This window comes from Myotis davidii, unplaced genomic scaffold, assembly GCF_000327345.1.
Source record: "Myotis davidii unplaced genomic scaffold, ASM32734v1 scaffold1731, whole genome shotgun sequence".
Taxonomy (NCBI): Eukaryota; Metazoa; Chordata; class Mammalia; order Chiroptera; family Vespertilionidae; genus Myotis; species Myotis davidii.
In genome coordinates, this window is record NW_006282428.1 from 38,628 (window position 1) to 53,290 (window position 14,663).

General features: G+C 40.7%; 1 protein-coding gene across 1 annotated transcript in view; it reads right to left on the minus strand.

The window, feature by feature from the left end:
* Window positions 1-2,046: 2,046 nt before the first annotated feature.
* Window positions 2,047-14,663, minus strand: part of LOC102773175 (zinc finger protein 527-like) — a 26,200-nt gene continuing 13,583 nt past the window's right edge. Inside the window, exon 4 of the mRNA XM_015559432.1 lies at window positions 2,047-3,668. Coding sequence (XP_015414918.1) covers window positions 2,179-3,668 — 1,490 coding nt within the window. The 3' untranslated portion in view covers window positions 2,047-2,178. The remainder of the gene's footprint in view (window positions 3,669-14,663) is intronic.

A 14,663-nucleotide genomic window follows, 5' to 3' on the forward strand; every position in this document is an offset into this window, starting at 1 on the left:
TATATATATATATTATTTTGCCAAGTTGTGCCTTTCCTTCTGAAATTGTAAATGAACACAATACTAGAACCTGTTTACACTGTGAAGTGGATATTGTTACAGAGGACATGCCAGAGGCTTTCTCACTGCTATGCCTTGTGAATGTACAATCTACGGAGAAAATCTGATGCTGACTGTTGGAAAATAAATTTTGGTATTTTTCCCCTAAAAAAAAAAAAGAGTCATTCATTAAACCAATGGATCCATTATTCTTTTAGCTAGTCATTCTTTCTTTGAAGGCCCATGGTGAGTCACTGTCACAGATGTTTTTAATTCCTTATACAAAAGCCTGATAAAGAGTGTCACTAGGTGAATTTTTTGCCTTTTCAATAATTTCTCCTAAATGAAACCATAGTGCAGGCAATCTTTGTATTTGACTTCTTTCATTTAGCATAATGAGATTTTCCATATTGTTGTGTGTATTGACATTGTATTACTTTATTTAAAAAAAAATACTTTCCTTGCATCAGCTTTGCCTTAAGAAAAGTAGTTCTACAACATTATAAGTAAATTTAACTAAGAAGTATCCTGTTATAGTCCTTTGCCTGTAAATATAAAAATAAACACAATGCACTAGTAAAACAAAAAATTCATCCCTATTGTGAAACAGAATAATACAAAATTAATTTTTATCAACTAATAAAATGAAGTAATTCTCTCAATTTTATGACTGCTTTGTATTCAACTTTGATATATTTGTTATATCAGAGTTTCTCCTTAGGATAAATAATCATGCAATATAAAAAAATCAACCCAGCCAGTGTGACTCAGTGGTTGAGCACCAATCTATGAACCAGGAGTTCACAGTTTGATTCCCAGTCAGAGTACATGCCCAGGTTGCAGGCTTGATCCCCAGTAGGGGGCGTGCAGAAGGCAGCTGATCAATGATTCTTTCTCATCATTGATGTTTCTATCTCTCTCTTCCCCCCTGAAATCAATAAAAAGATATATATTTTTTAAAATCAAGGCTTTCTTACATAAGTAGAAAACATACAATATATGAGTCAGGACTCTAATTCCAAAAGACAAAAATCCAATTCAAATTAACTAAAGAAAAAAAAAGGAAAGAAATGTATTGGATCACAAAAATGAAAAAGTGAAAGATGGCGTAGACTTCAGACATGACTGGATCCAAGATATCAAACAATGTCATCACATTTCTGTCTCTCAGCTCCATTTTCCTCTGTGTTGTTTGTCTTGGAAAAGCTTTTCTCATGTAATGGCAAAGAAAACTGCTGATGAGTTTGTAACCTTACTAAATCCTTGAAACTTTGCAATTTCTTTTACTACCCATAATAATACTTACCCTCTGGCTCTATTGATCTAGACAGGGCTATTTGCCCATCCCTTAATTGCTAGGTTGAGGAAAATAATAACTGGTCAGCCTATGACCAATACACTGCTCTCACTGATTAATAATGGCACCAGAATCATATGCATTTATGGGGAGGAAAGTCTCAAGGCATAGTAATATATCACAAAGTAACTTATCTACTACTCAGGCTATTTCAAATAAAGGATGCTCATGAGCTGAAACTTTTCCATATGTACTACATTCATAGAATTACCAACCAAATAACTTACTGATATTTGTTTAATAAGGACTTAGTGGTAACTAAAGGTTCTCTTTCTTATCCTATATAATAAAAGCCTAATATGCTACATGTCTGGCCATGATCGGCCATTTAATCAATCAAAGCATAATATGCTGATGATATGCTAAGGCCACTCTATCACTTGCTATGACATGCACTGACCACCAGGGGGCAGGCGCTCTGACACATAGATTAGCTTGCTGCTGGGGTCCATCTGATCGGGACTGAATCAGACAGGCCAGACATGCCCTGGAGCCCTCCCGCAGCCCCTCCCTGGCTGGCCAAACTCCCGCATCCCTCCCTGGCCCTGATCGTGCACTGGTGGGGTCCCTTGGCTTGGCCTGAACCCTCTCGCAATCCGGGACCCCTCGGCGGGTGTCGGAGAGCTGGTTTCAGCCCAATCTCGCAGGTCATGCCGAGGGACCCGCTGGTGCACAAATTCATGCACCACACCTCTAGTACTTGTTATAATCAGAGAGTTTAATTATGAATTTACTGCTGCTGTCTAAGGGCTAAGGCACAGCTAAAATCATTCCCACATTCATTAACAGTTATAGGGTTTTTCTCCAACATGAATCCTCTGGTGTAGCCTAAGGGACAAGATCTGATGGAAAGCTTTCCCACATTCATTGCATTCATAGGGTTTCTCCCCAGTATGAACTCTCTGATGTTGATTAAGGTATGAGCCACAACTGAAGGCCTTCCCACATTTGTTACATTTATAGGGTTTCTCTCCTGCATGACTTCTCTTATGATGAATTAGAACTAAAGCATCACTAAAGGCTTTCCCACATTTACTGCATTCAAAAGGTCTCGCTCCAGTATGAATTCTATGATGTCGATTAAGTTGTGAATCAGTTCGGAAAAACTTCCCACATTTGATGCACTCATAGGGCTTCTCTCCAGTATGAATTCTATGATGTTGATTAAGGTGTGAGCGATAGCCAAAGGTCTTCCCACATTCATTACATTTATAGGGTTTCTCTCCTGTATGAATTCTTTGATGCAGAGTAAGGGCTATGCGTCTGCTGAAGGCTTTTCCACACTGATTACATTCATAGGGTTTCTCTCCAGTGTGAATTCTCTGATGTTGATTAAGATGTGCACTCTGTCTGAAGGCTTTGTTACATTCCTTACATTCATATGGTTTCTCTCCTGTGTGAATTCTTTGATGTTCAACAAGGAAGGCAAAACGACTAAAGGCCTTTCCACATTCATTGCATGTAAAGGGTTTTTCTCCAGTGTGGATTCTCTGATGTTGAGCAAGATGTGCACTCTGTCTAAAGGCTTTGTTACATACCTTACATTCATATGTTTTCTCTCCAATATCAGTTCTCTGATGTTCACTGAGAAAGAAGTCATGGTTAAAGGCTTTTCCACAGTCATTGCATGCATGAGGTTTCTCTGCACTGCGAATTATCTGAGGTTGAGTAAAGAATGAGTAACAGCTAAAGGCATCGCCACATTCATTGGGTAATTTTCCAAAATGTGTTGTTTGACGTTGAGTAAATAATGAGTGGAAACTTAAGACATTTGAAAAATCATTACTTTCATAATGTTTTTCCCCAAGAGGAATTCCTCTAGCTTTACTAAGGTATGAACTCTGGTTAAATTTTTCATATTCATTACCTACTAAAGATTCCTTCTCAGCACGTCTTTTGTGCTCCACTGGGACTGAATTTGGGGGGAACATTTGATCATAGATATCAAATTGATGTACTGGCTGTACTGTCGGAACTCTCTGTTGTGTTAAAAGTACTGACTTCAAGATAACACTTCTTTCAGAATTATTATAGTCATTGTCTCTTTTCATAGCATAGATTTCCTTAAGACTTGCCACTTTCCTGAAATGCCTCTCCTGATTTCCATGCCGCTTCTCAAATTCACACTTATATTTCCAAGTTTTTTTGAAACCCAAGCATTCAATGTCATGACTTATAAGTCTCTCCATTACTATGCTCTGAGATATTTCCTCTTCATCATCAATGTACCATTTTGGAGATAATTCCTTAATTTCATACCAAGACTCCCAGTCTGAAAAATATAAAGAAAGCAAATTTATCTTTTATCCTTTGCAAGGAGAAAGTAAACTATTATAGAAGAAATTGAAGAATTAATTGGAGGAATAAGGAAAGAAAGCACATGGTTCTGACATCTCTCAAATTAGGTTATGCAATATAAACAAAATACAAAGAAAGAACAAAGAATGAAGAGAGCTGCTAGAGGAAGGTATATGTGCTGGTAATGAGGAGGAGGTGACTGGGGAAACAGGTTAAATGCAGGACATCAAGAAGTAGACAAAATTAAATGCCAAAAAGATAAATATTTGGAGACAACTGTGTAGATCATGATCACAGTTTCCCTGCCTCTAGTCTTTAAAGTCTCCAGTCCATCCTGCACTATCCAGTCATATTCATAAGATGAAAATATCCACAAGGGTAGGGATTGTTTACTTCTTTTTCTCCTTACTGTTGCATCCAGTACCTAGGGCAATGGCAGCATTTTGTTGAATCTATGAATTCTGACAAAATGCTCAACAACTTCTAAAATTTTATCAGACCAGAGGGGGAAATTTTTTCCCCCCTCAGTGTCTAGAAGGAATCTAGAAGTCAGCATTTATCAATATTGAGAGAAAAATGATGCTTCAGAGTACATACTTGATATTTTCAGGAGAGGATACTGGTTGATATAAAAGAGAAAGAAAACTATTGTTTAAAAAATGATTTCAAAAAGAGTAAAATGAGAAAGTCCTTTTACTGACACACCACAATAATCAAATGATATATTCACCTATTTAGAATCTACTACTAGAGCACCTAATAGAGGAGGAAAAGTCTGAAACAGGTCCTTCTTTTTAAAAACTCTATTGAGAAAGATAAAATACTGTGCATAAAAATTCAATATGCCACATAAAGAATTAGTTAGAATGATACTAATTATGAGTAGTATACATGTCAGAAAATCAGAGATCAAAACTATCTTAGTTAAGTATAGTCTGCAAACAGCTATCAAAGCTCATAATTCCCAGGGATTATGAGCTTGATTTTCATATTCAAGCTCCATCAACAAAATGATTTTCAAGGCTTTGATAAAGTTTCCAAAATATAATAATTATTTCCATGATGGCCTCATTTTCATGTTTTGAAGTACTTAGTGATCATTTTAGAACTACACATGTTAGTATTTTGGGGTTAATTAGACATAGCCTTTTCCATTAACTGTTTACTATCTGCTGAAAATAAAGCTGCCTCCATACTAAGTCAGTACAAAATTGGAACGCAAGAACATATTGTTCATCTGTACCTTTATACTCTCTTCTTCAAACAAAGCCACCAGTTAGTTCTTCCTAAGTATAGCCATGGATATTATCCTACTTGGACCCCTATCTCAACCCAGGTCTGAGAGGGCTTTGTTCACTGATCCTCTGTTAGGTCCACACTGTTGATCTTTCTTTCTACAGAAGTACAACTATTTCTGTTTCCTCATCCATTCTTCTAAACCTCTTCTCCTGTATCTATCTCTCATGAACACTACAGTCCCTCTTACTAAGAATAAATCTCTACTCCAGGAAAATAGCAGCTTTATACAACACCTAATAGTCCCTGCTAGCTGCACCCAACCAGAACTTGTAGTGTGCTTTTTACCAAAGATATCTAGTTGGAGATTTGGACAAACACTGAATTATGTGGCTCTGAAACAGGTGTCATTCCCTCACAATGCTGAGTAAAAGAAGCCTGATGGGAGGATACTACAGACATTTCTGGTATAAGAGATTCTGATGTTCCTGGAGCTCCAACCACCCTCTTTAAAAAAAAAAAAGAATATTCTTGACTTAGGCAGCAAAATGCTGTAGCAAAAATTTCAAGGTATGATCAAATTGGAATCCATTCAGAACTACATAGTAAGTAGGCTTATGTATACTGTTGGAAGAGGAAAAGGTCATATTAGATGTGAATCTAGTTTGAAACCCAGGAGATTCTATTGGCATACAGATCAATGGAACAGAACAGGGACTCCAGAAATCAACCCAATCCATCATGCTCAATTAATATTTGACAAAGGAGGCAAGAACATACAATGGAGTCAAGGCAGTCCCTTTAATAACTGGTGCTGGGAAAACTAGACAGATATATGCAAAAAAAAAAAAAACCAGTTCATCAATTCACAACATACACAATAATAAACTCAAAATGGATAAAAGACTTAAATGTAAGGCGTGAAACCATAAAAATCCTAGAATAAACCAAAAGCAGCAAAATCTCAGACATTTCTCACAGAAATATGTTTGCAGATGCATTTCCTAGAACAAAGGAAACTAAGGAGAAAATAAACAAATTAGACTACATTAAAATAAAAAGCTTCTGCACAGCAAAAGAAACCATCAACAAAATGAAAAGGGAGCCCACTATATGGGAGAACATATCTGGCAATGGAACATCTGATAAAGGTTTAATATCCAAAACATATAAGGAATTCATACAACTTAACAAAAGGAAGACAAACAATCCAATTACAAAATGTGCAAAGGACCTAAATAGACACTTCTCCAAAGCGGACATACAGATGGCCAAGAGACATATGAAAAAATGCTCAAAGTCACTGATCATCAGAGAGATACAAATTAAAATTACAATGAGGTATCTCACACCATTAGAATGGCTACCATCAACAAAACAAATGACAAGTGCTGGCGAGGATGTGGAGAAAAGCCAAACATGGCTAGTGTGTTGGGAAACACACTTCCATCATCACAGAGTCTTCTATTAGACAGCACTGGATAGAGAACCAGATTAATATAACAAAGATCTTACAGTTGAATGAAGAAAAGACAGGAAAATTAGGAATAGGAGCCACTTAAAGTAAAAGAGAAACCGAATACAGATTTGGACAGAGGATAAGAATCATGGGCAGAACTATTTTATATATTTCATTAAGCTGGGTAATATAAAAATGAAGAAAGGCACCTGGATTTAGCAAACTAAACGGTTATAGAAGTCAGATTGCAAGTGGCAAGACAATGGAAGAAAATTTGAAGTGAAGACAATGAATAAAGATTACAATTGGTATATAATTAATTGGAAGAGAGAGGAAATGTGGCATATAGAAATTCTTAAAAGCTCCTATAAAATATTTTAAAGGAGATTTAAATAAAAATATAAGATATAACTGCACCAAATGAAAAAATATAAATATAGTAGAGGCCCAGTGCACGAAATTCATGCACTGGGGGGTGGGGTTTCCTCAGCCCAGCCTGCCCCTCTCACAGTCCGGGAGCCCTCAGTGGATGTCCTACTGATGGCCACAGCCTGGCAGCAGAGGCTTGGAGCAGGCATCCTGTGTGTGTGTGTGTGTGTGTGTGTGTGTGTGTGTCCACTGGCTGGTCTGCCCCCCGCCACATTGGGGATTGTGCTTGGAGCAGGCGCCCCTCTGTGTTGATCTCTCAGGCTCCTGGCTTCCACTGCATGTTATACTCTCCCTTGAGCTATGGCCAGGATGGGGATGCTGCTTGCAACCAGGGCCGTCCTGCTCCTGGATCGCCATGGTGACCGGGGAGCAGGCCCAGCTCGGGGCTGCCCACAGGCCGGGCTTTCCCACTCCCAGGTTTTCATGGTGAACAGGGAGCAGGCCCAGCTTGGAGCTGCCTGCAGGCTGGGCTTTCCTGCTCCCATATCAGGCCCAGCTTGGGGCTGCTTGCAGGCCAGGCTTGCTTCCTGCTCCTGGATCACCACGGCGACCGGGGAGCAAGGAAAGTTTGGGGCTGCCCGCAGGCCAGGCTTGCTTTCCTGCTCCCAGATCAGGCCCAGCTGGGGGCTGCCTACAGGCTGCACTTTTCTACTTACCGATGGCCGGATCACCACAGCGACCCAGGGCCCAGCGGCACTTTTCTGCTCTCCAATAGTCATAGGGTCCAGGCTGGGGGCGGGGCTTAGCAGTGCAGGGCTTAGGCTGCATGAGGGTCCCTGCTGGGAGCTCAGGTGGCACACAGGGGTCCTGGCTGGGGGCGGGGCTTATGCCCCACTTCTCAGGGCTGCACATGGGGCCCGGATGGCAACTTGCGCTGTCCCGCCCTGCCTGTAGTATAGGATAGAGGCCTGGTGCATGGGTGGGGGCCGGCTGGTTTGCCCTGAAAGTGTCCCGGATCAGGGTGGGGGTCCCACTTGCGTGCCTGGCCAGCCTGCTGAGGCTGAAGCTGGCTGAAAGCAGGTCTCTGGAGATTGTTTAGCTTCTATATTTGCAACATAGTTGCCTAGAGTGCAAGCTCAGAGCCAGCAGCAGCATGCCAGGAACGTTGGCTTCCTCCATCACTGGAGCACGCAAGCCTCCTGTTTGCTTCAGCTGCGTGGCTGCCGTTGCCATCTTGGTTGGCAGTTAATTTGCATATCCTGATGATTAGCCAATGGGAAGGGTGTTGGGGTTATGGTCAATTTGCATGTTTCTCTTTTATTAGATAGGATGCTTGTTCACCCCAAGTTCATTTACATTAAGTCAATTTTAATCAGAAGTCTATGAAGATTTTATTTCTGAACTTATAAAATTACGTTGAAGGAATCATGAAAAAAAGATAAATAATATAAAAGAAGTTTCTACGACCTTGCATAAAATAAACTAATAAAATGAACTAAGCCTTGCATTTTAGACTTTCCTTGCATTAAAATCCATGTGAAAAAACTAAACTACTGTGATTTGTAAATTCTCTATTACTTGAAGAATAAGAAAAGTTATAGGATGCAGAGAAGAACACAGCAAAGAGAAGCATGAATCCCCCATCCAGACCATAGCTGGTTGAAGGGAATATACTGGGAAAAACACATAGAAGGATTTTTATATCCATTTGGATCTGTGTGGGAGCTACAGCTGAGCTCTATAACATCTTTTCTTTTCTCTTTTAAATAGGTATGGTATTTCTTATGAAATATCCAAGCAATTAAGAAGTGTATAAAGCAGGGGAATCCAGGATGACTGCAGTGTAGGTGGAAGCTATACTCATCTCCTCCCAGGGCCAAACCATATTTACAACTGAATTATAGATCAATCAACCTGAATAACCAACTGAAGGCTAGCTGAACAGAAGTGTTATAATCAAGGATTTACAGAAGAAGCTACACAGTGACTGGTAAGAAAGGTTGAAATGCTGAAAGGGCTGGCCCTGCACCCACATGTGGTGGTTGATTATCCCAAGGGATCTCTCAATAGCAGTTTCCCTCTGAGGAGTTTGGGGTCTCAACCCCATGCCATGTTTCTCAGCCTGGAGCACCAGACCCAGGAAGAGTAGCCTATTAAACATCAGACTGAAAACCAGTGGGGATTCTGCCCACCAGGGAGAGATGGGAGTCTGCTAAAATCCCAGGTGCTTTCTTAAAAGGCCAGTGCACAAAATCTCATTCTCAGCCACCCATCCAAAGCTCTGATTGGGGAAGGTGATTCAGAGAAAACTGGAGTCATACAGAGAACTGGGTTACATGGCCCCAAAGAGAGATCTGGAGTATCATCCCCCAAGTGTGCTGAGTCCTTAACCCACACCACACTGAGATGCCATCTTCCCTAGGTCAAGCACTCATATCCATATAGCACCAGCATGGGGGAATGCACTAACCCTGTCCTTCTGATTCCTGATAGTCCTACCCTGCAGAGCTCATGCCCGTTGGTGCACTTTTGTCCTTGTGGAGGTCTTGTCAGAGATTCAGACAATGAGTTGTGTGGCTCCAAAGTGGGGGACATTTTCTGCCCTGTGTGCCACTAGTGCACATCCCAATGGGGCCCACTAGTCCTGGATGCTTCCAACTACTGATTGCCCTGCTCTACCAAGCTCATGCCCTGCAGAGGCATCTGCTAGCTGCACCCAGCCAGGACTTGTGTACTTTTTACTGAAGAGCTCTTGTTGGAGATTTGGACAGATGCTGAATTGTGTGGCTCTGAAACAGGGGCCATTCCCCCATCAAGTGTCTGATGAGTGCCATGCCCCAAACAGGAGATCCATTAGCCCCAACATCCCAACTCTCAGTGGCCCCACCCTGCCAAGCTCATGCCCTGCAGAAAAGTCTGCTGGCTGTACCCAGCCTTGACCTGTGCAGCACTCTTTCTTGGAGAGTTAAGGCTGCAGACTAGGACAGAGATTGAGTGGTATAGCTCTTGAGTAGGGGCCACTATTCCTGCCCTTAAGTGCCTGACTGGTACTATCCCCAAAGAGGAGATCTACCAGCCCCATCCTCTGAATCTGCTGTTGCTCCACCCTGCTGAGCTTGCACATTGTGGAGTAGACTGTAGGCTGTGACCAGCCTGGGCATACTCTACAGACTTTGATCAGAAGGCTCTGGAGGAAGTCCAGGCAGCCTCAGGTGATGGCAGAGTAGTCAACAGATGGAGGTGGATATCGAGTGGCTTGGGCCTTTTTCTTAGGCTTTGGACCAGCCCCTAGGCTATGACCTGATGGAAGCTTAACTTGATACACAGCTTGACCCGGCCAACCCAAAGCCAGACCCAGCAGAAACAGTCACAAATTGCAGATCACCTGGTATCTCTGGACAGGTAGCCCAGGATTGGTTACAGGCAGCATCTGACCTTGACTTGCACCAGACTCCCTCTCAAGAGGCCCCAGAACCAACACACCTGGTAGTGGACTTCACACATCAGAGTAGAACCCAATAAGTTCCACTAGTGACACATCCCAAGGGAAATCTTGGCAGCACCAGACAGTGCTTGGGTGAATTATGCTTTGTGTGTTTAGCACCCACACAGCAGCTCATACACTATGGTCAGGGTCTATCCTCACAGTCAGCCAACCTGAGGGTTGAACCATTTCACAAAGGGGCCAAGACCAATAACCACTCAACTATAACAGGAGGGATCACATTACCCACACAAAGGATATTCCTGGAGTACCTTGCTTGGGTGATAAGGGAAACTGCACTAATGAGCCCTACACAACACAAACTACATAAGGCTACCATACAAAGACTGGGAGACATAGCAGATCTATCTAATACACAAAAACAAATACAGAAAGGCAATCAAAATAAGGACACAAAGAAATATGCCCCTTGAAAGAAAAGGAGAAGTCACCAGAAAAAGAACTAAATGAAACAGAGGCAAGCAATCTACAAAATACAGAGTTCATAACGGTAGTTGTAAGGATGATCAAAGAACTTAGGAGAATGGATGAGCTCAGTGAGAACTTAAACAAAGAAATAGAAAGCATAAAAGAGGACATGGAAACCATAAAAAAACCCCTACCCAGTTTGGCTCAGTGAATAGAGTGTTGGTCTGCGGACTGAAAGATCCCAGGTTCGATTCTGGTCAAGGACACATGCCCGGGTTGTGGGTTCAATCCAAGTAGGGGGCATGCAGGAGGCAGCCAATCAATGATTCTCTCTCATCATTGATGTTTCTATCCCTCTCTCCTCCCTTCATCTCTGAAATCAATAAAAATATATTTTTTTAAAAAGAAACCATAAAAACCCCAGTCAGTAATGAAGAATACAATTTCTGAAATGAAGACTGCATTACAATGAATCAACAGTAGGTTAAATAAAGCAGAAGACTGCATAGCAATTCACAGGACAAGGTAACAGAAAATACCCAAGCAGAGCAGTAAAAATAAAAACATAATTTAAAGAATTGAGGAAAGTCTAAGAGACCTCTGGAACATCAAGCATGACAACATCTGCATCATAGGAGTACTAGAAAGAGAAGAGGGAGAAAGCAAGGGATTTAGAATCTATTTGAAGAAATAATGGCTGAAAACTTCCCTAACCTGCTGAAAAAAAAAAGACACGCATGTCCAGGAAGCACAGAGAGCCCCAAACAAAATGAATCCCAAAAGGCCCACACCAAGACACAACATAATAGATAGGCAAAGAAAAAATATTAAAGGCAGCAAGAGAAAGAGAGTTACTACAAGGGAGCTCCATTATACTGTCTGCTAATTCTCACTGGGAACACTTCAGGTCAGATGAAACTGGCACAAAATATTGAAAGTGATGAAAAGCAAAAGCCTACAACCAAAACTATTCTACCGAGCAAGGCTATCATTTAAAATTGAAAGTGCAATGAAGAATTTACCAGACAAGAAAGAGCTAAATGAGTTTATCACCAATTAACCAGCATTACAAGAAATGTTAAAGGGTCTTCTTTAAGAAGAAAAAAAAAGAAAAAGAGGAACTAGGTTATAAAGAATAAAATGACAATAAATATGTACCTATCAATAATCACTTCAAATATAAATGGCTTAAATGCTCCAATTAAAGCACACAAGGTCCAAAATATATGCTGTCTGCAAGAAACCCACCTCAGAAGGAAAGACACATGCAGACTTAAAATAAAGGGATGGAAAATAATAATTCATGCAAATGGAAATTTAAAAAGCCAGGGTAGTAATACTTATATCAGACAAAAGAGACTTTAAAAGAAAGCTATAAGAGACAATGAAGGACACTACATAATGATAAAGGGTAAATTCAACAAGAGGATATAAACCTTGTACCTTTTATACACCTAACATAAGATCACATAAATATATAAAGCAAATCTTGATGTACACAAAGGGAGAGACAGACAGTAATATAATCATAGTAGAAGATTTTAAATTCCAAATGACATCAACAGATAGATCTTCCAGATAGATATTCAAGAAGGAAACAGCTGCCTTAAATTACACACAAGATCAGAGAGATTTAAATATTATTTTCAGAGCATTTCACCCCAAAGCAACAGAATATACATTATTTTCATTTGCACATGAAACACTAATATAGACAACATGTCAGAATATAAAATAAGTCTCAATAAATTCAAGAAGACTGAAATCATATCAAGCAACTTCTATGACCAGAATGGTTTGAAACTAGAAATCAATTGCAAGAAAAAAAATCTGAAGAACATATGGAGGCTAAATAACATGTTATTAAAAAATTAACAGGATAACAATGAAATCAAGAAAGAAATCAATAGTTACCTTTCAACAAAAGAAAATGAAAACATAATTACACAGAACCTATGGGACACAGCAAAAGCAGTCCTAAGAGAGAAACAAAAAAATACAGGCCTACCTCAAGAAGAAGAAAAATCTCAAATAAACACTCTAACATTACACCTAATGGAATTAGAAAAAGAACAACAAGCAAAGGCCAAAGCGAATAGAAGGAAGGAAACACTCAAGATCAGAGAGAAATTATATGAAATAGAGTCTAAAAAAAACGCACACACAAACAATACAAAAGACAATGAAACCAAGAGCTAGTTCTTTGAAAAGATAACAAGATTGGTAACCCTTTAGACTGATCAAGAAAAAAAGAGGAGCCAAATAAATAAAAGCAGAAATGGAAGGGAAGTAACAACTTACACCACAGAAATACAAAGAATAATAAGAAAATACTATGAACTATATGCCAACAAATTGAACAACCTGGTAGAAATGCATAAATTTCTTGAAACATACAATCTTCCAATATAAATGGAATCAAGAAGAAAAGAAGGAAATATGAACAGACCAATTACAACTAATGAAATTGAAGCAGTAATTTAAAACACACACACACACCCTTCCATCAAACTAAAGTCCTGGACTGGATGTCTTAACATGTGAATTGTACTTAATATTAAAAAAAGAACCAATATCTATCCTTAAATTATTCCAAAAAAACTCTAGGATGGAAAACTCCTGGGTGATTTCATGAGGCCAACATTATTCTAATTCCAAAACCAGATAAAGATATAACAACAATAAAATTATAGGTCAATATCCCTGATGAACATAGATGCTAACCTCAACAAAATATTGAAAAACTGGATCAAGCAATAGATTAAAAATATCATACACCCTGATAAAGTGGGATTTCTTCCTGGGATGCAAGATTGGTACAATATCCACAAATCATTTAACATATTACACTCCATAAAAAAATGAAGGATAGTGGAAAAACCAAGATGGCGGCATAGGTAAGCACCAGAAATTGCTGCCTCACACAACCACTTCAAAAATAGAACTAAAAGACAAAACGGACATCATCCAGAACCACAGGAAGGCTGGCTGAGTGGAAATTCTACAACTAGAAGGAAAGAGAAAAGCACTGAGACTCAAAGGAGGTGTGGAAGTAAAGTGCAGAGGTATGGAGGCGCACACTGAAAGGGCTGGCGGCTGAGGATGCAGCGCATGTGGAAAGGGCTGGCAGCTGGGCTGGCAGCTGGGGACACGGCTGTCTTTTTCAATCAGGAGGGAGTCTCAAGCTCCCGACTGCTCTGAACTCCAATTCCAGGTGAATCTTTAGAGACTCAGACTCATACGGGGGAAAACTGGACTGTCTGGCATCAGGCAGAACTTGAGGGTGGCTTTCTCTCAGAGGTGCTTGCAGTGATTACAGGGACACTGAGACATGGGACCTCTTAGGGTAGGAGTGAGGAGCAGCTATAGCTGCTTGCTCCACCCTGTTGATCCCCTGAGACCCCGCCCCACCCAAGCTGTGCACCTAGGATTTTGCATATGAAAGGCCTGGCCCTTTGCAATCTGAAAATTACCAAACAAACTGCAGCTGGGTCAGAAGGATCCAGACATCCAAAAGAAGGCCCAAGGCCCCACAGCAGCTTGCATTGCTTCACAGCTGGGCCTCATCTGGGCACCTCCAAATCCCAAACTAAGAGCAATCTGCAGATCTCTCCGTAGCTCCTGCTGGGTAGCTTCAGGCAGAGGCTAAATTAGCACCTCCTTAGAGATCCAAGTGCCAGTGTACCCAGTGGTCAGAGTGGGACCATCCAGATTGCAACTCCTCAGATCCATAAGGGACACACTCAGGGGGGAGACTCAGTGAGCACTAAAGCTCCACTGAAGCAAGTCTTGCCCCATAAGGATGTCTCCAGCACAGAAGTTCTCCCACTGCAGACACAGAAGATTCTCACAGCCAATTGGCCTGGAGGTCAATTTCTCCCAGTGATACCAACAGCAATCAAGGCTTAACTACAACAAGACTGTGCACAAAGCCCACAAAGGGGTGCACCAAGAGTGTCCACCTCAGGTAATTGGGGAGGCTGAGCCACTGG